Raw genomic sequence first — 23,613 nt, 5'->3', positions numbered from 1 at the left:
CTTTGCCAGTAGATTTTTGTCACTTGATATGTTTAATGACGATGTCTAGACCAGCACAATGAGGTTAAGTGCCACAACATGTGCTTAACAACTGAAAGCCATCCTGAGCTGTGATAAGAAGGCTGCAAATCTATTTACAATTGATTCACTATTTTAACCATTTTAAATTTTCAGATAAATTGGTTTATTTAGCTATGTTGCTTACACAAAGAATGCTGAAACAGTCAAAAGAAGCCAAAACTCTAGAAGTGCTGAATCCAATTGTAAAAGAACATTTTATGAAAGACAGAAATGCCGCTGAATATTCATCACTTATGTGGAGAAAGAATACGCACACGGGAGGCAGGGAAGTGTGGAAAGACTCTGATATTTAAGATGGCTCTTATGTGTGGGAGTAGATTCATCTACTTTTGACTTTTTGACCTTTCAATGGAAACTTACCCCAGTGACACTATGGGAATGGAATCTTTAGGCGGAGTTCTGTCATGGGTGTTCTTGCACGTTGGCTGCTTGGCGTCTGGACTCATTTGGAGCAAAAATATCAGAATGGCCCTTTATAACAAAAACAGAACTCATGAGATGGTAACAGATTGTTTTACCAAACCTGCACAGGAGTGGATTGTCAAATTTAGACTGCATGATGATACTAATTGGCCTGGAACATGATCAATCTTATAATTTGATGTTTCTAATACTAAAAACTGAGGTTGTAAAAGCACTGTCTGATGATTTGATCTAGTTGATTTTAGGATTGAGAATTGTGTTTGTTTTTCCAAAACCATAATAATATATTGAATTATTATCAGGGAGTATCATTAAAGAAGCTCCCAGAACCACTACAATGATTATTTTTCTGAAACTGACTCAAAAGAGAAAGGTTTGTTAGGACATCTTGACAGCAACAAATCAGCAAGTTAGGTTTCTCTTAAAATTCTTATGATCTACATATTCCATTACCTGTTAGGAATGACATTTTTAATTGTTTCCTCTTCTTTTTTTTCAATAAAAAACTGGACAAATGCTCTTATAATTAAATGTTGATCAGTGGAAAACTGTGTTTGCTCTAGTATGTCAGTGGGGTGGAAGTCCCTTTGGGTGTGTCTGGTTACACACCCAAAGAGCACTATTCATCATGATACTGTAGTCCAAAGCTACTTCACATGCAAGCAAGCAGAGGTGGGTAGTAACACGCTGCATTTACATTTATTCTTAGCAGACGCTTTTATCCAAAGTGACTTACAAAAGAGGAAATACAAGAAAAGTGATATTTCAAGCAGAGAACAATACAAGTAGTGCTACCATACAAGATCTATTAATTGAGTTCTAGAAGAAGCAAAGTGCACAGAGTAAGTTGAGTTGTTTTTTTTTTTTTTGGTTTTTTAAATTATTATTATTTTTTAGGGGTTGGTTAGGTGTTCACGGAAGAGGTGGGTCTTTAGCTGTTTTTTGAAGATAGAGACAGATTCTGCCGACCTGATTGAGGTTGGAAGTTCATTCCACCACTGAGGGACAGATAGTGTGAAGGTTGTAGAAAGGGATCTCGAGCCACGCTGAGTAGGTACTACTAAGCGTCGGTCGTTAATTGATTGCAGATTGTGTGAGGGAACGTAAGCCTTCAGGAGAGAGTTGAGGTAACTCTCTGTGATTAACTTGAGTAAGAGTATAAGTATGGACAGTTAAACCTACTCTTGCAAGACCTTGAGGTCTTGTATGTGAGCATCAAGGCCTTGAATTTGATGCGGACGGCTACAGGAAGCCAGTGGAGGGAGATGAAGAGGGGTGTGACATGGGTTCTCTTGGGCTGGTTGAACACGAGGAGTGCTGCTACATTCTGAATCATTTGAAGGGGTTTGATGGAGCTCCTGGGAGGCCTGAGAGTAGTGAGTTGCAGTAGTCCAGTTTTGAGATGACAAGAGCCTGGACTAGTAGCTGTGTAGCCTGTTCAGTGAGATAGGATCTAATTCTCTTGATGTTGTACAGAGTGAACTTACAGGACCGTACAGTTGTTGAGATGTGGTCTGTAAAGGTCAAGCTGTCATCAAGAATCACCCCAAGGTTCCTGGCCGTCCTGGTTGGCTTGAGTGTGGTTGAGCCGAGCTGTACAGTGAGGTTGTGGTTGATTGAGGGACAGGCTGGGATGACGAGAAGCTCAGATTTTGCCAGGTTGAGTTTAAGGTGGTGTTCCCTCATCCAGATCGAGATGTCCGACAGGCAAGCAGAGATTCGTGCAGAGATGGATGGATCGTCAGGCTGGAAGGACAAATAGAGCTGGGTGTCATCAGCATAGCAATGATATGAGAAGCTATGAGACTCCATCACCTGCTCCAGAGATGTAATGTAGATAGAAAAGAGCAGTGGACCCAGAACTGACCCCTGAGGAACCCCAGTTGTGAGTTGCTGAGGTTCAGGAATACCTCCCCTCCACAGTACCTTGAAGGATCTGTCTGAGAGGTATGATTAAATCCAGCGCAGAACCGTTCCAATGATGCCCAGGCTGGAGAGAGTTGACAGGAGGATCTGATGGTTCACAGTGTTGAAAGCAACAGAGAGGTTGAGTAGGATGAGGACAGATGATCTAGAGGTTGCTCTTGCTAGTCGTAAAGCTTTCTGACTGAAAGCAGAGCAGTCTCCGTGGAGTGATTGCTCTTGAAGCCAGACTGCTTGGTGTCCAGGAGGTTGTTCTGTGTGAGAAAATTGGAGAGGTGATTAAAAACAGCTCTTTCAGGGGTTTTGGAAAGAAAAGGGAGGAGGGAAACAGGTCTGTAGTTGTCAACCACAGCAGGATTAAGTGATGGTTTTTTAAGCAGTGGGGTAACCCAGGCCTGCTTAAATGGGGTAGGGTATGTGCCAGTAGAGAGGGATGTGTTAAAGATGTGTGTAAGTGCAGGTAATAGTGTGGGAGAGATGGACTGAAGAAGGTGAGGATGAATAGAGGATCAAGAGGACAGGTTGTGGGATGGCTAGAGAGGAGGAGTTTAGAGACATCGGTCTCTGAGAGGAGAGAGAAGGAAGTCAGTTGAGAGTTACATGGAGGAGGAGCCGGTCTATGCGTGTCTGGGTTGAGAACTGGTTCCTGATTGATGTAACCTTGTTGGAAAAGAAAGTGGCGAAGTCATCTGCAGTGAGAGAGGTAGGGGAAGGGGGAGGAGGGGGACAGAGAAGAATATTTACTTCGTTACATTCACTTGAGTAATTTTTGGAAAAAAAAATTACTTTTAAGAGTAGGTTTAACTGTCCATACTTTTACTCAAGTTAATCACAGAAATGTACATTCCATACATTCAGTGGCGTTCCTTCGTTACTGTCAAGGTGCGAATTACATGGGGGTTTGGGGGCGTTTGACCCCTCTAAATATGGCTTGATCCCCCCTGAAGGACATCAAAACAAGACGAAGGGGCGGTCATAAAATACTACTAAGTTTTAACAGTGAAATATAGTTTGTATTGCTCAGTCTATCTGGAAAGAAAATATCAATATAAAATTAACCATCCGTAAAATGGGTCATACAATTGTCAATGCATGAGTCCGCAGAGTAGACTAAATACCACGCAGTCGTGTACTAAATGAGCCAAATGCAATTGAGATAGCATGGGAGATACTGTAAGTGTTCGAAGGATACTTTTTCTTGGAAAATAAATGTCATAAGCTAAATATAGTTGTATCTCAAGCATACATTTCCTGCACAGTTGGTGGGATTTTGTTTGGGGGACAGTTTTGGGGGTTACTGTACCGTGGGATTATTTCTTTTGCGAGAATTTTAATGATGGTATTGGCAATTGTCTTTGAGCATGGAAAGGCTTCTTTCCAAGACCCATTTAGAGAAGTTATCCACGATAAATAGAAGATATTTGAGGCCTCTGATAGCTGGCATGTGTGGGAAGTCAATTTGTAGTGCCTTTGTGCTACATGAGAAACACTGAAAATGGCACACGAGGAATGGAAGGACAGATGACGGAAGAGCAAGACGGCCATCAAGGCAGCATATTAAACCATCAGAGGGTGATGGGGAACAACCTTCCAAGGACCACAACATGAGGTCGTCTGGAGAGGCCTGTGTCTGTAAAAAAAACATCATCAATGTCACAAGGAGTCAGAGATTGCAAAAACATGAAAAATGGAAACATTATTGTGGACAAAGGGGCTGGGGGAGCCCTCTTTCAAGGCCCGCCTATCTACTTCATCAGCGAGTGAATTTCCACGGGCCTGTTCTGTGTTAGAGGAGTCATGACATTTAACCTTAACAACAGCAAGCCTGTCAGGTAAAAGCGAGGCTTCTAAAAGATCAGAAACGAGCATGGCATGCGATATGGGCTTACCATCAGCAGCATGAAAACCACAAGTATGCCATATCTTACCAAAATCATGTGCGACGCCAAAAGCATAATGCAAATCAGTGTAAATAGTAACAGTTTTACCCTTAAAGAGATAGCAAGCATGCATGAAAGCCACAAGTTGCAGCCTGAGCAGAATTAAAGGGGATAGAGTGAGCCTCATGAACAATATTTGGTAATGAACAGACAGAGTAGCCACATAAAAATGTTGAGTTACTAGTTTTAGAACACGATCCATCAACATGTATTTCCTCCCCTCCATCCAGGGGATGCTCTAACAGAGTAGAGCGGAGTGACGAGGAGTCATGTATGAAGTCCAAACAGTCATGTTCCAACCAAGCTTCAGGTGCAGGCTCCTCCGAGCAGGCACGCAAAATCCTGTGAAGCAAGACTGCATGGCTGTTAGCAGTAGTTGCAGATTTAATGGTGAGGTAGTATGTAGCACAAAAGATTCAGAAGCTTCATATCCTGATCTACACTGGGTCGGTCATGTGTTGTGTCTCAATGTTATTCAGGATAGATAAGACCTGATGAGATGTGTGCAATGTGAGTGGGTATGAAAGAACCAGTTTTTCAGCGTCAGTGACCATGAGAGCGAACGCAGCAACAGCCCTTGAATAGCCAGACATACAGTCGGGGAAATAAGTTTTTCAGTAAATATATTTCCAATGAGCTTATTCACATGAAGTTTTCACCAGACATCGGTATTAACTCAATAAATCCACGCATATAAAGAATTCACAACATTAAAGTCCATGAATAAAGTTATGTGCAATAAAGTGGAATGACACGGGAAAAAAGTATTGAACACACTAAGAAAAAGCAGTTCTCCAAGGTAAGGCAAGGAACCAGCTGAAATCCATAAGTAGTTAGAAAGTATTTATACCCCCTATCTGTGTAAATTAATATCGGATGGGTAATAAATTGATGGTCTATAAAAAGGCTTTTTGTTACCAAGGTGCCACACAAGAAACATCTCGTGATGGGTAAAAGCAAAGAGCTCTCCGAAGACCTTTACAACCTTATTGTTGTGAAACATATTGATGGAATCGGATACAGACGTATTTCAAACCTTCTGAATCTTCCAGTAAGCACCATTGGGGCCATTATCCAGAAGTGGAAGCAATATCACTCCGTCATCAACCGGCCACGCACAGGAGCTCCTCACAAGATTTCTGACCAGGGAGTCAGAAGAATAGTCAGAAGAGTAGCCCAAGAGCCAAGGACCACTCGGAAAGAGCTCCAGAAACACTTGGAGGCAGCAGGTGCCATCGTCACAGAGAAAACAATAGGCAATGCACTCCACTGCTCACGCTCACCCCGCAAGACTCCATTACTAAAGAAAAGGCATGTCGAAGCTGGTTTAAAGTTTGCTACAACTCATTTGGACAAGCCTATGAAATACTGGGAGAGAGTAGTCTGGTCAGACGAGAGCAAAATTGAACTTTTTGTCTGTCATACTACACACTATGTTTGGAGAAGAAATGTCACTGCACATCACCCTAAAAACACTATACCAACAGTGAAGTTTGGAGGTGGAAGCATCATGGTGTGGGGCTGTTTTTCATCACATGGTACTGGCAGACTTCATATAATTGAAGGAACAATGAATGGAGCCCTTTATGGGGAGACTCTTGAGAAGAATCTGCTGCCATCCACCAGGATGATGAAGATGAGACATGGGTGGACTTCCAGCAGGACAACGATCCAAAACATACAGCAAAGGAAACTCTCAACTGATTTCAGAGAAAATAAATCAAGGTGTTAGAATGTCCCAGTCAATCACCTGACTCGAATCCAACTGAACAAGATTTAAAGACGATATGTTTAGAAGAATGGACCAAAATCACACCTGAATACTGCGGCCTATTAATTTCTTCATACGGGAAGCGTCTTGAAGCGTCATTACAAACAAAGGCTTCTCCACTAAGTATTAAATACATTTCAGTTAGTGTGTTCAATACTTTTTGCCCGTGTCATTCCTCTTTATTACACATAACTTTATTTACGGACTTTAATGTTTGGATTTCTTGAGTTAAACATACAGGTGGAACGGGGATGAATAGACTGGAATTCCAAGCACTAGAGCTGAGCTTAATGCCTGTTTTAGATAGCAGAAATAGTTCATCATCTCCTTAGTCCATTCAATGTTCTGTGGAGAGTTCCAGGGACATCAGTGTCTGAGAATTTTGTCATGGTGTGAGCAGTCAGGAATGAACTCATGACAGTAGTTTATAAGTCCCAGAAAACTCAGCATACCTCATTGTCTGTCAGGAGGTGTGACATCATCAATAGTGTGCACACGGTCGCTGGTTAGGCGGCACGGTCCCTGAGAGATATGGAAGACTAGATATTGGTGTCTGACAGAGCTGAAGTTTAGTTAAGGAGGCCTTGACACTGAGCCAGGTGGGTCAAGAGTTTTAGAGAGCCCTCTGTGCAGAGCTCAAGTCCTTCAGCTGATAAAATGATGTCATCCGTGTACTGAATAAGGCAGCAACCCTCTGGTAAAATGAGATAAGATAATGCCTAACGTTCCACAGACGAAAACACAGCAGGGGAGTCAGTAAAACCCTAAGTGTATTGTTGATTTCTGAAAGAGAAAGCAAAGTTAGACTTTGTCTGCTCAGATAGAGGAACACTGAAAAAGGAACTACATAAATTAACTACCTTGAAATGTGTGAGTGAGGAATGGCGGTGGGAATAGAAGCCACGTCAGGTACAAGAGGGTTTATTGGAATTACTGGATCATTAATTTGGTCCTAAGGTCCTGAGTAAAACACCATCCTTTTCCATTTGGCTTGCATACAGGGTTAACAGGTGTGTTGTAGGTAGATACTGTACAACCACACCCTCTGCGAGTAAAGAATAAATCACCGGCTTTATGCCTAAATCATTTTCTGCAGATAAAGGATACTGCTTACAATAGACAGGACGAGTGGTTTTGAGGTTTGCAGCATAAGGGGTTACCTGAATGAGGCGTACTTCATTAGTATGCTTTTCCCATAACATTTTAGGCACTGCCTCTAATGCTTCAGGCAGCGGATGCTCCGTGCAGCCAATGTCGGGCTCGTCATGACCCACATGGCAGACAGAAGAAAAACAAGGATTAGATGGAGCTAGCAGAGTGAATCTATCATCATGCATTTTAAGAGAACACTTCAGTTTAAACATTAAATCTCGACCTAGTAGGTTTAAAGTGGAAGACGGAATGAGGTCGAATTTGTGATAAAACATATCAGAATCATTAGGAGATTTTACATATAGGGAGTGTATTTTTGTACAGCTGACAGGAACCACATTTATTCCCACAGAGTAAATACTAGAGCTTGATACTTTCCCTTCAAACTGTAGACCAATGAGTTGTAAGTGGCACCCGTGTCAATCATGAAAGGGTAGGATTCACCCTCAATGCAAAGTTAAATAATAGGCAATGTGTCGTAATGTGAACTCAGTACGTGAGGAAGCATAGAAGGGGTTCCTTCACTCTGTGGGCATCCATATTGGTTTTGTGGAAATTGCCACTGTTTGTGTGAACTTCTTCTTGGGTCCAAATCCTAGTATCAGACAAGAACTTAATAGTTTCCTGGAGGTAAGTGAATGATTTTAATTCTTTCTACCTCCATGTAGATAACCTGATAAATCTTGAAGCATGGGTTGAAATATCACTTTTTGGCTCACAGTGTTTCTGTGAACACAGTCCGTCTTAGAGACGCTCTGCGTACATTTTACCCCATTCTGATGGTTGATGTGAACATTGCCTGAAGCTGCTGGCCCGTATCTGCAGGATTTTATGCATTGCATTGCTGCCATACGATTGGCTGATTAGATAATTGCATGAATGAGTAGGTTTACAGGTGTTCCTAATAATGTGCACAGTGAGTGTACTTCTTACTCTCTCGTCTCTCACCCTCGTGCTCCATCAAATTTGTCTTTCAACATTTTTGTCTCAGAGATCAGTTATACATTTCATGATGTTGAGTTAAACACTGAAGCAAAGCAAATGATTTTAACCTTTGTTTCAGCACTGTGAGATATGAGCCTATATGTGCTGTACAGTGACTTGTGTAGAATGTCGGAGGTAGCATAGCCACAGGTCTGCTGTGAATTCTAAGTATTACTGGTTTAGTGTGAATATGCTAAGTAGTACTATGGGATGTTTCAGTATGATTTTTTGGAAGTTTGCACAAGCTGAATTAAAAGAGGCAGTGGGACGCATTTGGCGCATGTGCCTTTCTCATTATTTCCCAACAGTAATGGTAAATGGTCTGCACTTCTATAGCATTTTTTTAAACTTAGCGGTTCCAAAGTACTTTACACTGGTTCTCATTCACCCATTCACTCTCTCTCTCTCTCTCTCTCTCTCTCTCACACACACACACACACACACACACACACACACACACAGGTGCATAGCTGGATCAAATGACTGATAAGCTGCTCAAATACATTCCTATTGCCTGTCTCACCAAATTATCACATTTTCATTACATCAATAGGGTCAATATTAAAGGCTTTATATGTATCATTTAATGTAGTTTTAGATATCAGTAGGTGGATTTGCTATTCGGGTAAGTCTATAGCAGGTACTATGATTTATACATTATTATGAAGATAAAGACTCATTACAATGATTATTCAGTACTTAATTACATTATTCATTACTTGGCTGCAATCAGATTTCCTTTGAATCACCTATTGCCAAATTCTACTACATGTAATGAGCCTCTCTTAACATCAATCACACTGTTGAATCTGTTGACTCTACTGCTGTCCTCTGCATGTTTTAATTGTCGACATATTAGAATATGTGCATTATTATCCATCCATTTTCTGTACCACTTATCCTACACAGCGGGGGGAAGCATCAGGGAAGCCTAAGGTGAAAGTCAAACTTGCTAGCCCCATCCCCTCCCCCATGTGCATTATTATGATATTTACAGTTATATACAGCTACCCATATAATTTTCATTCTATTTTAAATCTAAAAGGCTATATAAAACTGAATAGTAAAACAAGCAATTTATGCAGTGCATAATAACTAAGCTTGGTAATGACCGGCACAGTGACACAGAACATATACTTCACTGTGAATGAAACACTGACAGTCTTTTTAACTGTGAACGTGGTAGTGAAGGTGTTTGAGTCCAGGTATGAGTAATCATTAATCAGGTGAGTCTGAACATGAGAAGGGCTTGGTGTTGTAGTAATCCTTAGCAGCCATGTTTGTAGGCTTTCCATCCACTCTAGGGTTGAATGATCTGACAAAAATATCATATAATGATTTTTTTAGGCTGGATCACAATCCACAATTTTATTGCAATTATTTTTTGTTTTGGTTTTTAATATTATTTTGCAAGTTACAGAACTGAGCAGCCAAACTAATTTCCCTATTGATGAAAATATAGTAAACATAACTTCAAAGTTATATTCAACAAAACCTGATCAACAAAATGTAATAAAAAAATAGTTCTAAAATGAAAACAAACAAGCATGTAAAATGAATTTAAAACCGTTAAATAAAATGGACATCACCTCTACTAATCTAATCTTCATTACTTACAAGTGCAATAAATGGAAAGGTGATTGACAGACAAGTGAATATGTAAATATGTTTAAATACTGAATACATTAGCTGAGTTACATTCTATTTAACATTTTTTTTTTAATAAGCAATTAATGTTTCATTGTTTTGGTTTCTGTTGTAGTTCTTGGCATTAGGTGTACACGTGAGGAATGGCAGTATAAAAATACAGTGCCATGCGAAAGTATTCACCCCTCCTCATCCCCGCATTTTTTCTATTTTGTTGCCTTACAACCTGGAATTAAAATGTCATTTTGGGGGCTTTGTATCATTTGATTTTTACAACACAACTAACACTTTGAAGATGCAAAAATATTTTTTATTGTGAAACAAACAAGAAAAACAAAAAACAAAAGTCTCTATAAGCTTGGCACATCTAGCCACTGGGATTTTTGCCCATTCTTCAAGGCAAAGCTGCTACAGCTCCTTGAAGCTGGATGGGTTCTGCTGGTGTACAGCAATCTTTAAGTTATAACACAGATTCTCAATTGGATTGAGGTCTGGGTTTTGTCTAGGCCATTCCAAGACATTTAAATGTTTCCCCTTAAACCACTCGAGTGTTGCTTTAGCAGTATGCTTCGGGTCATTGTCCTGCTGGAAGGTGAACCTCTGTCCCAGTCTCAAATCTCTGGAAGACTGAAACAGGTTTCCCTCAAAAATTCCCCTGTATTTAACGCCATCCATCATTCCTTCAATTCTGACCAGTTTCCCAGCCCCTGCTGATGAAAAACAACTGATGGTGTTGTCAGGGTGATTGGAGGTGTTGGGTTTGCACCAGACATTTTCCTTGATGGCCAAAAAGCTCAGTTTTAGTCTGCTCTGACCAGAGTACTTTCTTCCATATGTTTCTGGAGTCTCCCACATGCCTTTTGGCGAACAGCAAATGTGTTTGCTTTATTTTTTCCAGGTACAATGTCACAATATCATGTGGAAGACTGAGGCTTTTATCCCTGTGGAAATTGGGAATGTGTAAATTGTGGTATACAATTGTGAAAAGAAAAGTCAAACGATACTAAGTGTGTTGAAAGGATGTTAAGTATGAGGGCCATATTTGATAGCGTTTTTTTTAATAGCATCCAGACTACAATCTTTAAACACAAACACTTGCCAAATGTGGACTGAAGCTCACCTTCCTTTCTTGGTTGATAAATGTACTGTATGTATTAAGATGTAAGATAAAAGCAGACGAAAATGATAAATATCAGAAGGCTAATATGCTGATGTATGAATGAGAAGATGGCATGACATACTAAAATGGCAATATATATTAAACAGAGGTCATGAAATTGTAATTTGTGCTCAGGAGGTAGGCTATTTTATCACAGCTAAACTGAGCTGTACTTTAAAGCTGGACTTTAGAGGGATAATGCCAATAATTAATTAATAGTGGCATTTATGTGTTTAATATATGTTCAATATATGTATTATATTGTTCAATCTATTGTAATATATGTCCAGCCCATGTGTAAGTGCACAAGTGCATAATTTTGATAGTAACTCCTTACACACAGTCATTGTGATTACAGCAAAAGTGGAGCTTATGCACCTACTGGAACATATTGAGAGCGGGGCATTACAATAGTCTAATAGTTTTTGCATGTTGTAATGACATATATATTATATATATATATACACATATATATACACACATACACACACATATACACATATATATTTTAGCTGAGCAGTGTTTCTGAAATGAAAAAGGCTGTCTTACTAATATTATCTATTTGTGCTTCAAATGAGAGAATAATCAGTAATCGCATCAAGGTGTTTCACTGCTGCTCATAATATACCTGAAAAGTGACTACATCATCAGAAATCAGATCTGATATTCTGAGCTACAAAACAAAAAAATAAATACAACATTCAATCAATGAGCATTCCAATTAATTGGATAAGTGGCTTTTGGTTTTGTCTAAGATGTTGCTGTATTGTAACAAAGTAAAGAGAGTGAGAAAAAGTGCTTAAGAGGGACAGTGATATAGAATATTAAGTAATCCATGGTTATGATGGGTGCTTTGAAGACTGTAAGTGATCTAGCATTCTGGCTGGCAGAAAAAGGGAGCTGTTAGCACCTTACCATCAGAAGTCTAGATTTACACAGTGCTCACGGACTCTGTACTAGAACTCTCACTATCATGTCTCATTTAGGGCCCTGAGACCAGCGAAAATGCTAAATGATTCAGCGTGCAAGATTAAAGATCTTTATCTACAGTGATTTGTGATGGCTCTCTCTCTCTCTCTCTCTCCCTCTCTCTGTGTGTGTGTTTGTGTGTGTGTGTGTTTGAGGGGAGGGGATGGGGGTTGGGGGAGACGGTGAGCATCACCAGAGCACCAGTTTTTTCATGTGACCACTTTCATTGTTTCTCTCACCCATCTGAACATCCAAACCTTTCCTTGGTCCTCTGTCTGCAATATGATGTGGAGTGTCTATTGCATAATTGTGTGTGTTTATCCATCCTCTAGATTTTTAAAGCATGGAGATGAATGTTTTGAGCCTATTGCATGCCCATGTTTATGGAAGGGTAAAGAGTATTACCCAGGGGATAGAGTGTCCTCACCTTGCCACCATTGGTGAGTCACTAACATGCAAACAGGACCTACACACTAACTTTATAAAGTTCAAACTTCCATCAGATATATGCAGGGAGAGTGTAGACAACAGTATTATTTTACCATTGTATAATCCAAATGAAATACTACAGATAACCTATCATTCAAAAAGAACTTCTGTAAATTAGACTGCATGTGTCTAACTGTGCATGTTGTGTGTTAGTGTGTGTCAACATGGTTCATTCCAGTGTGACTTCCGTCCATGTGCATCAATGTGCACTGTGTATGGAGACCGACATTACCGTACATTTGATGGATTGCTATTTGACTACATTGGAGACTGTAAAGTTTACCTGTTAAAGGTATAAAATGTGCCTCTACTTTATCAAGAAATGTTCTTCCCATATTGATGATGTGTGAAAACTCTATTTGTGGCATGTGCGTGTTTTTCAGAGCTCAACTGATGTAACAATGAGCGTTACAGCAGAGAATGTGGATTGCTTTGAAAGTGGTGTGATCTGCAGAAAATCCATTCTCATTTCCATTGGACAGTCCATCATTGTTTTTGACAATGAAGATGGCAAACCTGTGAGTTTTCTGACGATGGAACTCTATCCTGTGTTTTAAAAATTACATGTTGCAAGATTTGACCATTTATTATTCACTCACTTCATGCTAGAATGTGGTACACGTGATGAGGTTTTGATTATTTGTTACCAATTTCAGTTATAAATGGCTACTAATTATTACTATAATTACTAATAACTAGTTAATTATGCAGTAATTCAAGAGAAATTATGTGTTTGACCTGAATAATCTAGCAGGAATACCTCTAACAGTTGTTCTGCTAACAGTTATAAAGGTGACAAAAAGTTGTATGTGTAAAAAAAAAAAAAAAAAAAAAAAAGGTTGTGTGTGTTAAATTAAAAAAATGTTTTATATTACTTTCATAACATCCTATTTCTGAAGTACACCCTATGGAAATTGTTGGCTTTTTTGACATATTTGGGCAAGCAAACATTTGATCATCTTTGAAAAAGTGCCTACTAATAAAGTTGATATACTTGAACAAGCTTTTTAAGCATTTATTCAACAGAATAATCAATAGATGTGATATTCTTCTGTGTAAAACATATGTTCACCCTTGGCCTCAGAAGCTAGTACTGCCCACTTTAGCAGAAATAACTACCTACTTGTAGGCTTTTTGCATAATTGTCCACCAGTCTCTGACATAGCCTTGCTAGAATTTTTGACCAATCCTCCATGCAATATTTTTTTAGTTGCAAGATGTTTGAGTTTGGGTATTTTTTTTCGCGTGTGCTGTCCGTTTCACATCCCTCCATAAGATTTCAATGGGATTCAAATCCAGGCTTTGACTAGGCCATTCCATAACCCTCCAGCTCTTCTTTATGAGTCAGTTCTTGGTGGATTTGCTCATGTGAGACGTGTTGCAGCCATCAAATTCAAAATTACCTTTTTTTTTTTTTCTTAAAATGGTACATTTCCTCAGTTTAAACATTTGAAATGTTTTCTATGTTCTATTGTAAATAACATATGGGTTTATGGGTTATGCATTCTGTTTTTATTTACATTTTACAGTGTCCCAACTTTATTGGAATTTGGGTTGTAATATTGCAACTGTTAATAATATTACACATCTATACAAAACATTGTACTTTGTACTTGTCATAGTGCCCACTCAAGCAGAAACATTAATGTGTCGTGTGATGTGACACTACTGCACGTGCCACTTCATGTGATTGTCATGGCCACTGTCACAGCCCTACCGTGCTTCACAGTTGGTATGAGGTGCTTCTCCTGAAAAACTGTCTTTGGTCTGTGCCAAACATGTCTGCTGTTACTATGGCCAAACAACTCTATCTCTGCCTCCTATGCAGGTCAAAAAAAAACCCTGCACTCCCTAAGCAGGTTCTAATCACTGGCACCAAATCGTGAACACTTGATTCTAATTTTATGGATTAGAAGGTGTGATAAATGTAGGGGTGTACTTACTGTTTCCATGTGGCTGATTTTTTATTTATTTATTTTTGTTAATTTAAAATGTTAAAATTACTACAAAATGTCAGTATTATGTGTCATTTGATAGAGTGTATCAGCTTTATTAATGGGCACTGTTTCAAAGATGATCAAATGCTTGCTTGTATGGCAAATTGTATGTCAAAAAGCCAATCATTTCCATAGGGTGTACTTATTTTTTCATATTATTTGAAATAATGTGAAAGTACTGCTGCTGAAGCTTCAGTGTAAGTATTTTGATCAAGGTCTTTCTTTCTCTGATGTTTGTCAGTTTAATAGTTTTTTTTACCTTTAGCAATTAAGGGGATTGCAAGTGTTAATGTGTTTGTGTCCTTTTTTCAGAATCCATCCAGCGTAATTGACAGACAAAATGTGTATATCTTGAATGCGGGCTACTTCACCATTATCCATCTAACACAGCATGAGATTTCAGTGCTCTGGGACAGAAAAACCACCATCCACATACAAGCTGGACCCCGGTGGCAGGTCACTCATATATATATATATATATATATATCTCACACATATTGGTACACATAGACACACACAAACACACAAACATCTCAATTTGAACTCCCAATTTGTGTGTGTGTGCGCACGTGTGTGTGTGCTTGTGTTTGTGTAAACTTCAGGGTAAACTCTCTGGTCTGTGCGGGAATTTTGATCTGAAGACAGTAAATGAAATGAAAACCCCAGATAACATGGACTTATCAACACCACAGGAGTTTGGCAACAGCTGGACAGCAGCAGAGGCAAGTCACACACATACAGTATACAGTAACACACAACCACATACATACTTTCTTCAGAAGGAAATGTTTCTTAAAGTGTGAAAACGTCTGGCTTACACATGTACCCCTGTTCCCTGAGAAGGGAACGAGATGTTGCATTTAGCATAACACTATGGGAGTGCCCTCACGCGCAACCGGCATCTGAAGCTTGTGTAAAATCATGCCTAATTATAGGCCTGCCGTGATCAGGTGACGTGGCAATTAAGCACTTCGCGTGATATAAATATGGCACCTGTGAACCATGCCATCAGCCTCTATTATCTGAAGCGAAGATGCAATTCACAGGCCTGCCCTGGTATGACAAAGCTATGCAACATCTCATTCCCTCCTCAGGGAACAGGTTTACATGCGCAACCCAGACATTCCCTTTCAAAGGGAACTCCCTGTTGCGTTTAGCATAACACTATGGGAACGAGAATACCCACTCCATCATACTGAGGGTACGGCCTGTTCAAAAAGACCCAAGCCCGAGGCTCACTGGAAGACACTCGAGCCCGGGGTGGAATGAATATCCAGGCTGTAATAACGAATGCATTTGTGTGGCGTAGACCACCCTGCAGCAGCACACACATCCTGTAAGGATACCCCTTTGGACAAAGCCTTTGCGGAGGCAACCGCCCTAGTGGAATTAGCCCTTATGCCCGAGACAGCACACCTCATAAGCGATAGAGATTGCTTCCACTATCTAATTAGAAATGCACTGCTTTGACTCAGCATCACCTCTACTGTCGCCACCAGAGCACACCAGCAGCTGCTCAGGCTTATGCCACTGGGCGGAGTGGTGGACATAAGTACAGAGAGCCCTTACTGGACACAGCAGATGCATTCTCTCTCTTGTTCTGGTGTGATGAACGGAGGAGGGCAGAAAACCTGCAGCACTACTGGCTGGGCAGCAGACATAGGCACTTTAGGAATATAATCCAGCCTAGCATACAGGAAGGCCTTGGCTAATCCAGGGGTAAAGTCAAGGCAGGAAGGGGCAACAGAGAGAGCTTGTAGATCTACTACTTGCTTGAGAGATGTCAGGGACAGCACCTTTAGAGTCAGAAGCTTCTCAGAAGCTGACTCTAAGGGCTCAAATGGGGCCCCTGACAGACCTTCCAGGACCACACAAAGGTCCCAGGAAGGTATGTGCGGCCTGCAGATGGGCCTCAGACACCTGACACCTCGCATAAACCTCTAAGTTAGAGGATGTTGCCACACAGAGGCTCCATCAACAGGGGCGTGGCTGGTCGAAATGGCGGCCACGTAAACTCTGATTGTAGAAGGAGTCCACCCTGTTGAGAAACGTCCTTATAAGAACTTCAGGACTGTAGCTATTGCACAGTTCACTGGGTCATAAATATATGTGTATATATATATATATATATATATATATATATATATATATATATATATATATATGTATATTAGCCACTTATCCGAAGAGTACAGTTCAAATGACGCAGATATAAAATTGGCTGCATACTCTTTGCATGCAAAGTGATGAGGAAATAATGGCTGTAAAAACCTACCTCCCACAGGGAACGGGGTACATGTTCTATGGCCCCTTTGTCCAAGAGGGATCTTACTTCCTGTGCTAACTTCAATGCCGCAGTGGCCTTACATGGCAAAGCCGGCCCCCCAAATTACCTGTCGTCGATGGAGAGAGGTAGCTCGCAAGTGCCTCTTCCACTTTCAGCATAGCTAAATAGCCATGCCGTTCATTCCCCAAAATGGCCAAATAATCCGACATTGTGGGGTTATAAATATGTCTTATGCATGGTTTTCCCCCAGAAGCCTGATGTTTTGTATTTCTTCCACTTCTGGTAAAAAGGGGAGTTTTCTGCAGTGTGAGGGATTTACTTTCACTGGGGAGAAAAAAGCTCATCCTTCCTTAAAAATCACTTCAAGCAGCTGTTTATATGCTGCTCTCAGTCAATTCCTCGGAGTCAGCGAGGAATTATTCTTTTTTTTTTTTGGCTTTCAATAGCAGAAGGAGGAGTCACGACGTGAGCTCCAAAATCCAGCAGAGAGCCGGACCCGGAAGACAGAGCAAGAGAGAGCAGCGCTCGTCTCCGGCTCTTCTTCCAGATCCATAAAAGATCCCCCAGACCTGAGATGGCTAGCTGCCTCGGCAGCGGCCGGCCCAGATCCGCAAGGCTCTGAAACCCAACTCGCTTCGGCTTCTGAGAAGAGAGCGAGTCACTTCCAGGAGCTTCCTGATGTAGGTTTTACAATGCGTAGTCAGACACCTCTCAAGAGCTGCCATCGCGTGCTCCATCCATAGGCACTTCACACAGAAAGTGTGCACTACTCCCCGTGTTGAAACGGGAGCAAGCCGTAACACATTTCCTGAATTCTCTCACTCATATTTTTCTCTCTCGCGCATTCTTTTTTTTTTCTTCTCTTTTTTTAAAGGGATAGAAAAGTTCTGAGATTTTGAGAAAAGATAGAGGAAATTTGAAGTGTCTTTTTGTTTACACAAACAACCGACATGCAGTCTCGCTGAAGATAATAAGGCTGGAGGCGTCGTTCACAGGTGCCATATTTATATCACGCGATGCACTTAATTGCCACGTCACCTGATCATGGGAGGCCTATAAATAGAGGCATGATTTTACACAAGCTTCAGATACTGGTCGCGCGCGAGAGGCGCTCCCATAGTGTTAAGCTAAATGCAACATGGAGTTCCCTTTGAAAGGGAACATTATTTTTATTATTTATTTATGTATTCATTTAACAAATGTGATCAATTTTGAAACTGTATCATAAAGAAAGCTAGAGGTGACCATGTTGCTTTGCATAGACTAAAAATAGAAGTAGAAGAAAGCAAACTGGATAAAAAATGTGGTTTGGAACAAGCAAACATCATTCTCAGTTTAAAAAAAAAAAAAAAGGGTTTGATTTGGATAAATGCATTATTAAGTAGTGTGGTTAGTCAAGCTGCAGCAATTTCCAATCAGACTGGCTCCTCTCATTCCCAGCACCCCAAGCGTGTGCACTGCAACATAATGCCAGAACTTACAGCAAATATATTAGTGGTACTGCCACAAATGCTGAGACTTCAGTACAAGAGCACACTTTTTATTTTAAATTCTAACAGTCCAACATCCACAGTCATCTAAAATCATGCATAGGGCTTTTTTTTTTGCATATCCGCCAAATGCAGAGATTGTAAGGCATTAAAGAGAAAATGTACAGATGTTCAGTGATAAATATAAAAAGAATGATAGATTTCACACTCTGAGGCACTAAGCCATTAACAAAGACCAGATTTTTCTCCTTAATCATATTAAATACAAGATTAATTCTCTGATGTACTGTCTAAGTCTGCAATTTAAACAGTTTTGTGGTGTCACTAAGAAAGAAGCAAAATTATGCTTTAATATGGAAAAACATGGCAGGGGTGACAAACACAATATAACATGCTGGTATAACACATACTGTACCATTAAAACAACCAACACACTATTAAGCTTACAAAGAACACAATCTTACAGAACAAAGACATTGAACATTAAAATAACAACATTGCCTTATCGGCTCACAGGTATGCAAATTAGCACTCTCTATTGCAGAACACTGACACTACTATTTAAAAACAATATTTAATAGTTTGTTTCCAAAACATGATAAATGCCAACTTCTGACTTTGTGTTTATTAATGAAAATGAATTCTCATGAATCACTGCATACTGTATATGTGCAAGTTATATCTGATCACCTTACAAGCAAACATAAGTGCAGACCTAAACAATTGTTAAAGACTTGAAAGATGACTCTCTCTGTGAAAAGTGATCTGTCACATCTTTTTTTAACAAATCACTTCATAGTGTACAAAAATTAAAGCTCCGTGCCTGAGAGTATCCGTAAATTGTAAAATTGACTGAGAATAAATTTGATATTTTAACAACATATCACTTTTAATAGAATTATGTTATTTATTAATCTATTTCTGGATTTATGGAGATTATGCTTTAATTATGCTGCATGAAAATCATAGCGGGACAGAGGGGTATGCTTTTTATGATGTTTTTCACAGCTGGTATGGATTTAAATGCTGTGTCTCAGGTGGTAGAGCGGGTTGTCCACTAATCGTAGGGTTGGTGGTTCGATTCCCGGCCCACATGACTCCACATGTCTCCACATTCCAAAGTGTCCTTGGGCAAGACACTGCACCCCAAGTTGCTCCCGATGGCAAGTTAGCACCTTGCATGGCAGCTCTGCTACCATTGGTGTGTGAGTGTGTGTGTGAGTGGGTGAATGAGACACAGTGTAAAGCGCTTTGGAAAAAAACGCTATATAAGTGCAGACCATTTACCATAAATGTCACTTAAAATAGAAAATCACATGCAATTAAAAGATGTTTCAAAGATTTTTGCAGTGAATTGGCTATAAGTGAGTTGTTGGTTTTTATTTGTTATGGATTAAATAATTAATTCGGTTGCATTTTTGTTAATATTTGGGAAAGTTGATTATTTATTTTGGAGCGGGCTGACATAAATAGTGAACACCCACAGGGTCTTATTTATTACTAGTCATTCACATATTTTTGTGCATACACAAAGAATGTGATTTATAATTTTTTTCTTGTATATTTATGCACATTCCTGCCAATACATATGGGTGAACCCCTAGTGGCAGAAAAGTGTAATTGAAGGTATACTAATCATGAGGAGCAGGTACAGACAGATGACGCAGATGAAATGTAAAGTGAAATCCTATAAATGCCACACCTAAACCATGATGATGCCTTGCTTGAAGATTTGGCTCATGCAGCTTTTCACAGGAAACGTGGGGGCGAGGTTCACAGGAAACTCTTTGCTGAGAGTAATAAGTGGCTCGTCAGTTCATTTAGACACTCTAATCTACTTATCGAATTGCCGGGATGGCATACTCTCTCCCCCCTGTCAATCACTGTGACACTAGCCAGTTGTGGGCATTTTATTCAATTCAATTCAATTCAATTCAATTTTATTTGTATAGCGCTTTTTACAATAGACATTGTCTCAAAGCAGCTTTACAGAAATATCAACATGGTATACAGATATTAAAACTGATATTTTATTCAATTGCATCTCTAATATTAATGTACATACAAAGTAGGTGAAGTGTTATTAAGATGAGTGTATAAAATCTAAGCTCATTTTCCCTTCTGTGGTTATGTTTCACATTATGATTTGGCCAAGGAATGACACATCCAGCTGTATATAACCATACATGTCCAATTTATAATTGTGATAGCTGAGACTAATATTCTAGGCCTGTTTTCAATTTCATTAATGATTTTTAGATGACAGCTCTAAAATAGCAATGTATAGTAATATAAAATAATAATACTTTAAGGTTTTGGTAAGATGTTAAGATACAACAAATGTAAATATAAATAAAGAGTGGTTTATGTTTTTATATTGCTTATTTAAATTGGTTATGTTATCTTAAAATTCAAATTGTAGTAATTCATATTTTGGATTTTCTATGTCTATTGTCTATTTTGCATTTGTGTGTGTATATGTAGTGTATTAAAAGTGCTGATATAAGGCATCCATGCACATTGAATCCAATCCGGGAACCTTTTGCCAAAAGGCAGTGTGGGATTCTCCTCAGCGAAGTATTCCAAGCCTGTCATCCAGTGGTGAGTTGTGGAATTACTTTCATCAGTATTTAGAATAGGAGAACTGTACAATATCATAACTAGGAGAACAGTGGCTTATTATTGTATGTATTTACTTTTGTGAATGCATAAGTGTGTGATTGTACTTACTGTATGCATGATTGTATAGTGCCTTGGCAGGTATTTTGTGTGTATGTCATGGTGTTTGTTAAATGTTAAAATGTACATGATGATTCCTGTAAAAGTTTAACGGAAATTCGTGAGTCACAGTTTTAGAGCAAAAAAAATCAAAGAGAATTGACCACAAACATAGTACAGCCCATGGAAATTCGTCTCACACCTCCAGGGTTGGGGGTTCGATTCCCACCATGGCCCTGTGTGTGCGGAGTTTGCATGTTCTCCCCGTGCTGCGGGGATTTCCTCCGGGTACTCCGGTTTCCTTCCCCAGTCCAAAAAGACATGCGTGGTAGACTGATTGGCATGTCCAAAGTGTCCCTAGTGTATGAATGGGTGTGTGAGTGTGTGTGTGATTGTGCTCCATGCACAAGTGGTGGAGTCCATATGGCAGAGGTTCAGCCAAGCAGAAGTGGATGTGTTTGCTTCTGAGGAGACAACACACTGCCCGCTGTGGTTTGCCCTCACTCCTCCCGCATCACTGGGGCTGGACACCATGGTGCACATGTGGCCAAGGTCACATCTATATGCTTTTCCCCCGATCGCTCTGCTCCCACAAGTTCTACCGAGAGTTTGCCAAGACGTCTACGTCTGCTGCTAGTAGCACCTTATTAGCCAGCTCAAATATGGTTCTCAGAGATAATATCCCTGCTGGATGGCACTCCTTGGGAGATTCCCATCCACAGGAATCTACTGTGTCAAGCCAGAGGGCTGATTTATCACCTTCGGCCGGAACTATGGAAACTGTGGGTCTGGCCCCTGAGGGGCACCAGCTCATAGATTCTGGTCTCACAACTGAGGTTGTAGAGACCATGTTGAATGCTAGAGCACCATCCACAAGGAAATTATATGTGCTCAAGTGGCAACTTTTTCTCTCATGGTGTAAGGAACATCAGCTAGACCCAGTGAACTGTGCAATAGCTACAGTCCTGGAGTTCTTACAAGGACGTTTTTCAGCAGGGTTGGCTCCTTCTACAACAGGGTCTACATGGCCGCCATTTTGGCCAGCCATGTCCCTATTGATGGAGCCTCTGTGGTGCATCATCCTCCAACTTTGAGGTGTATGCATGGTATCAGGCGGCTGAGGCCCATCTGCAGACCACAAATACCTTCCTGAGACCTTTCTGTGGTCCTGGAAGGTCTGTCAGGTGCTCCATTTGAGCCCTTAGAGTCAGCCTCTGACTCTAAAGGTAGCTCTTCTGCTGGCCCTGGCATCTCTCAAGCGCTGGCATCTCTCTGTTGCCCCTTCCTGCCTTGACTTTGCCCCTGGATTAGCCAAGGCCTTCCTGAATCCTAGGCCGGATTATATTCCTAAAGTATCTGCATCTGCTGCAGGCTTTCTGCCCTCCTCTGCTCCTCACACTGGAATAAGAGAAATTGCACCTACTGTGTCCAGCAAGGGCTCTCTGAACTTACATCCATCGCTCCGGCCAGTGGTGTAAGTCGGAGCAGCTGATGGTCTGCTTTGGCGGCGACAGTAGAGGTGATGCTGTGTCAAAGCAGCGCATCTTTAATTGGATAGTGGAAGCTATCTCTATCGCTTATGAGGCGCCTGGTCTCGCTATGCCTCTGGGCATAAGGGCTCATTCCACTAGGGTTGTTTCCTCCTTAAAGGCTTTGTCCAAATGGGTACCCTTACAGGATGTGTGTACTGCAGGGGGTGGTCTACGCCACACACATTCATTCGATATTAAAGCCTGGATATACATTCCACCCCGGGCTCGAGTGTCTTGCAGTGACCCTCGGGGTCTTATCTTTTTGTACAGGCCGTCCCCTCAGTATGACGGAGTGGGAATTGTCGTTCCCACAGCATGTATCTCACGCAACATTGACTTCCTTTTGAAAGGGAACATCTGGGTTATGCATGTAAACCTGTTCCCTGAGAAGGGAATGAGACGTTGTGTAGCTTTGTCACAATGGGGCATGCCTGCGAATTTCGTCTTCACTTCTAATAATAGAGGCTGACGGCATGGTTCACAGGTGCTGTTTTTCATTTACATGACCTACTTAATTGCCACGTCAACTGATCATGGCAGGCCTATAAATAGGCATGATGTTACACAAGCTTCAGATACTGGTCGCGCACAAGGGCACTTCTCACAGCGTGTAGCTCACGCAACGTCACAACGTTGGGATGTACTTATTTTTTCAAATGACGGTACATGTACACATAGTATCTGTTAAAGCATGTACATACGCATACATACACTTGACTTACAAACAAATCTCCTACAAATGCTAGCACTGACTTTCCTGGCAAATTAGTGTATGTGTTACTGTGTGTGTTACTTAGGTGGATGTTACCTGGTATTATATGAACTGCCTGGCTGATACATGCAGCTGCAGTCGTGGTGGTGACTGTGAATGTTTCTGTACAAGTTTGGCAACATACGCTCATAGCTGCTGCCAGCAGGGAATTCCTATTGATTGGCGGTCGCCCTCCCTATGCTGTGAGTGACCACTTATACACAGATCTTACAATGATAAGCACAGCGTAGTCACTGTATTGGGTGATTAAGAGATTAAGAGAAGAAGGGGATGATGTTT

The 23,613-nt window shown here is 40.6% G+C and overlaps 1 protein-coding gene across 1 annotated transcript in view; it reads left to right on the top strand.

The window, feature by feature from the left end:
- Window positions 1-23,613, top strand: part of otog (otogelin) — a 121,473-nt gene that overhangs the window by 58,045 nt on the left and 39,815 nt on the right. Inside the window, exons 22-28 of the mRNA XM_053617138.1 lie at window positions 12,382-12,489; window positions 12,692-12,830; window positions 12,922-13,056; window positions 14,848-14,991; window positions 15,138-15,257; window positions 20,797-20,913; window positions 23,360-23,516. Coding sequence (XP_053473113.1) covers window positions 12,382-12,489; window positions 12,692-12,830; window positions 12,922-13,056; window positions 14,848-14,991; window positions 15,138-15,257; window positions 20,797-20,913; window positions 23,360-23,516 — 920 coding nt within the window. The remainder of the gene's footprint in view (window positions 1-12,381; window positions 12,490-12,691; window positions 12,831-12,921; window positions 13,057-14,847; window positions 14,992-15,137; window positions 15,258-20,796; window positions 20,914-23,359; window positions 23,517-23,613) is intronic.

The sequence above is a fragment of the Ictalurus furcatus genome, chromosome 27, assembly GCF_023375685.1.
Source record: "Ictalurus furcatus strain D&B chromosome 27, Billie_1.0, whole genome shotgun sequence".
NCBI classification, from domain to species: Eukaryota; Metazoa; Chordata; class Actinopteri; order Siluriformes; family Ictaluridae; genus Ictalurus; species Ictalurus furcatus.
Note: the sequence above shows the minus strand (reverse complement) of the source record. Positions and strands in the feature narration are given on the sequence as shown.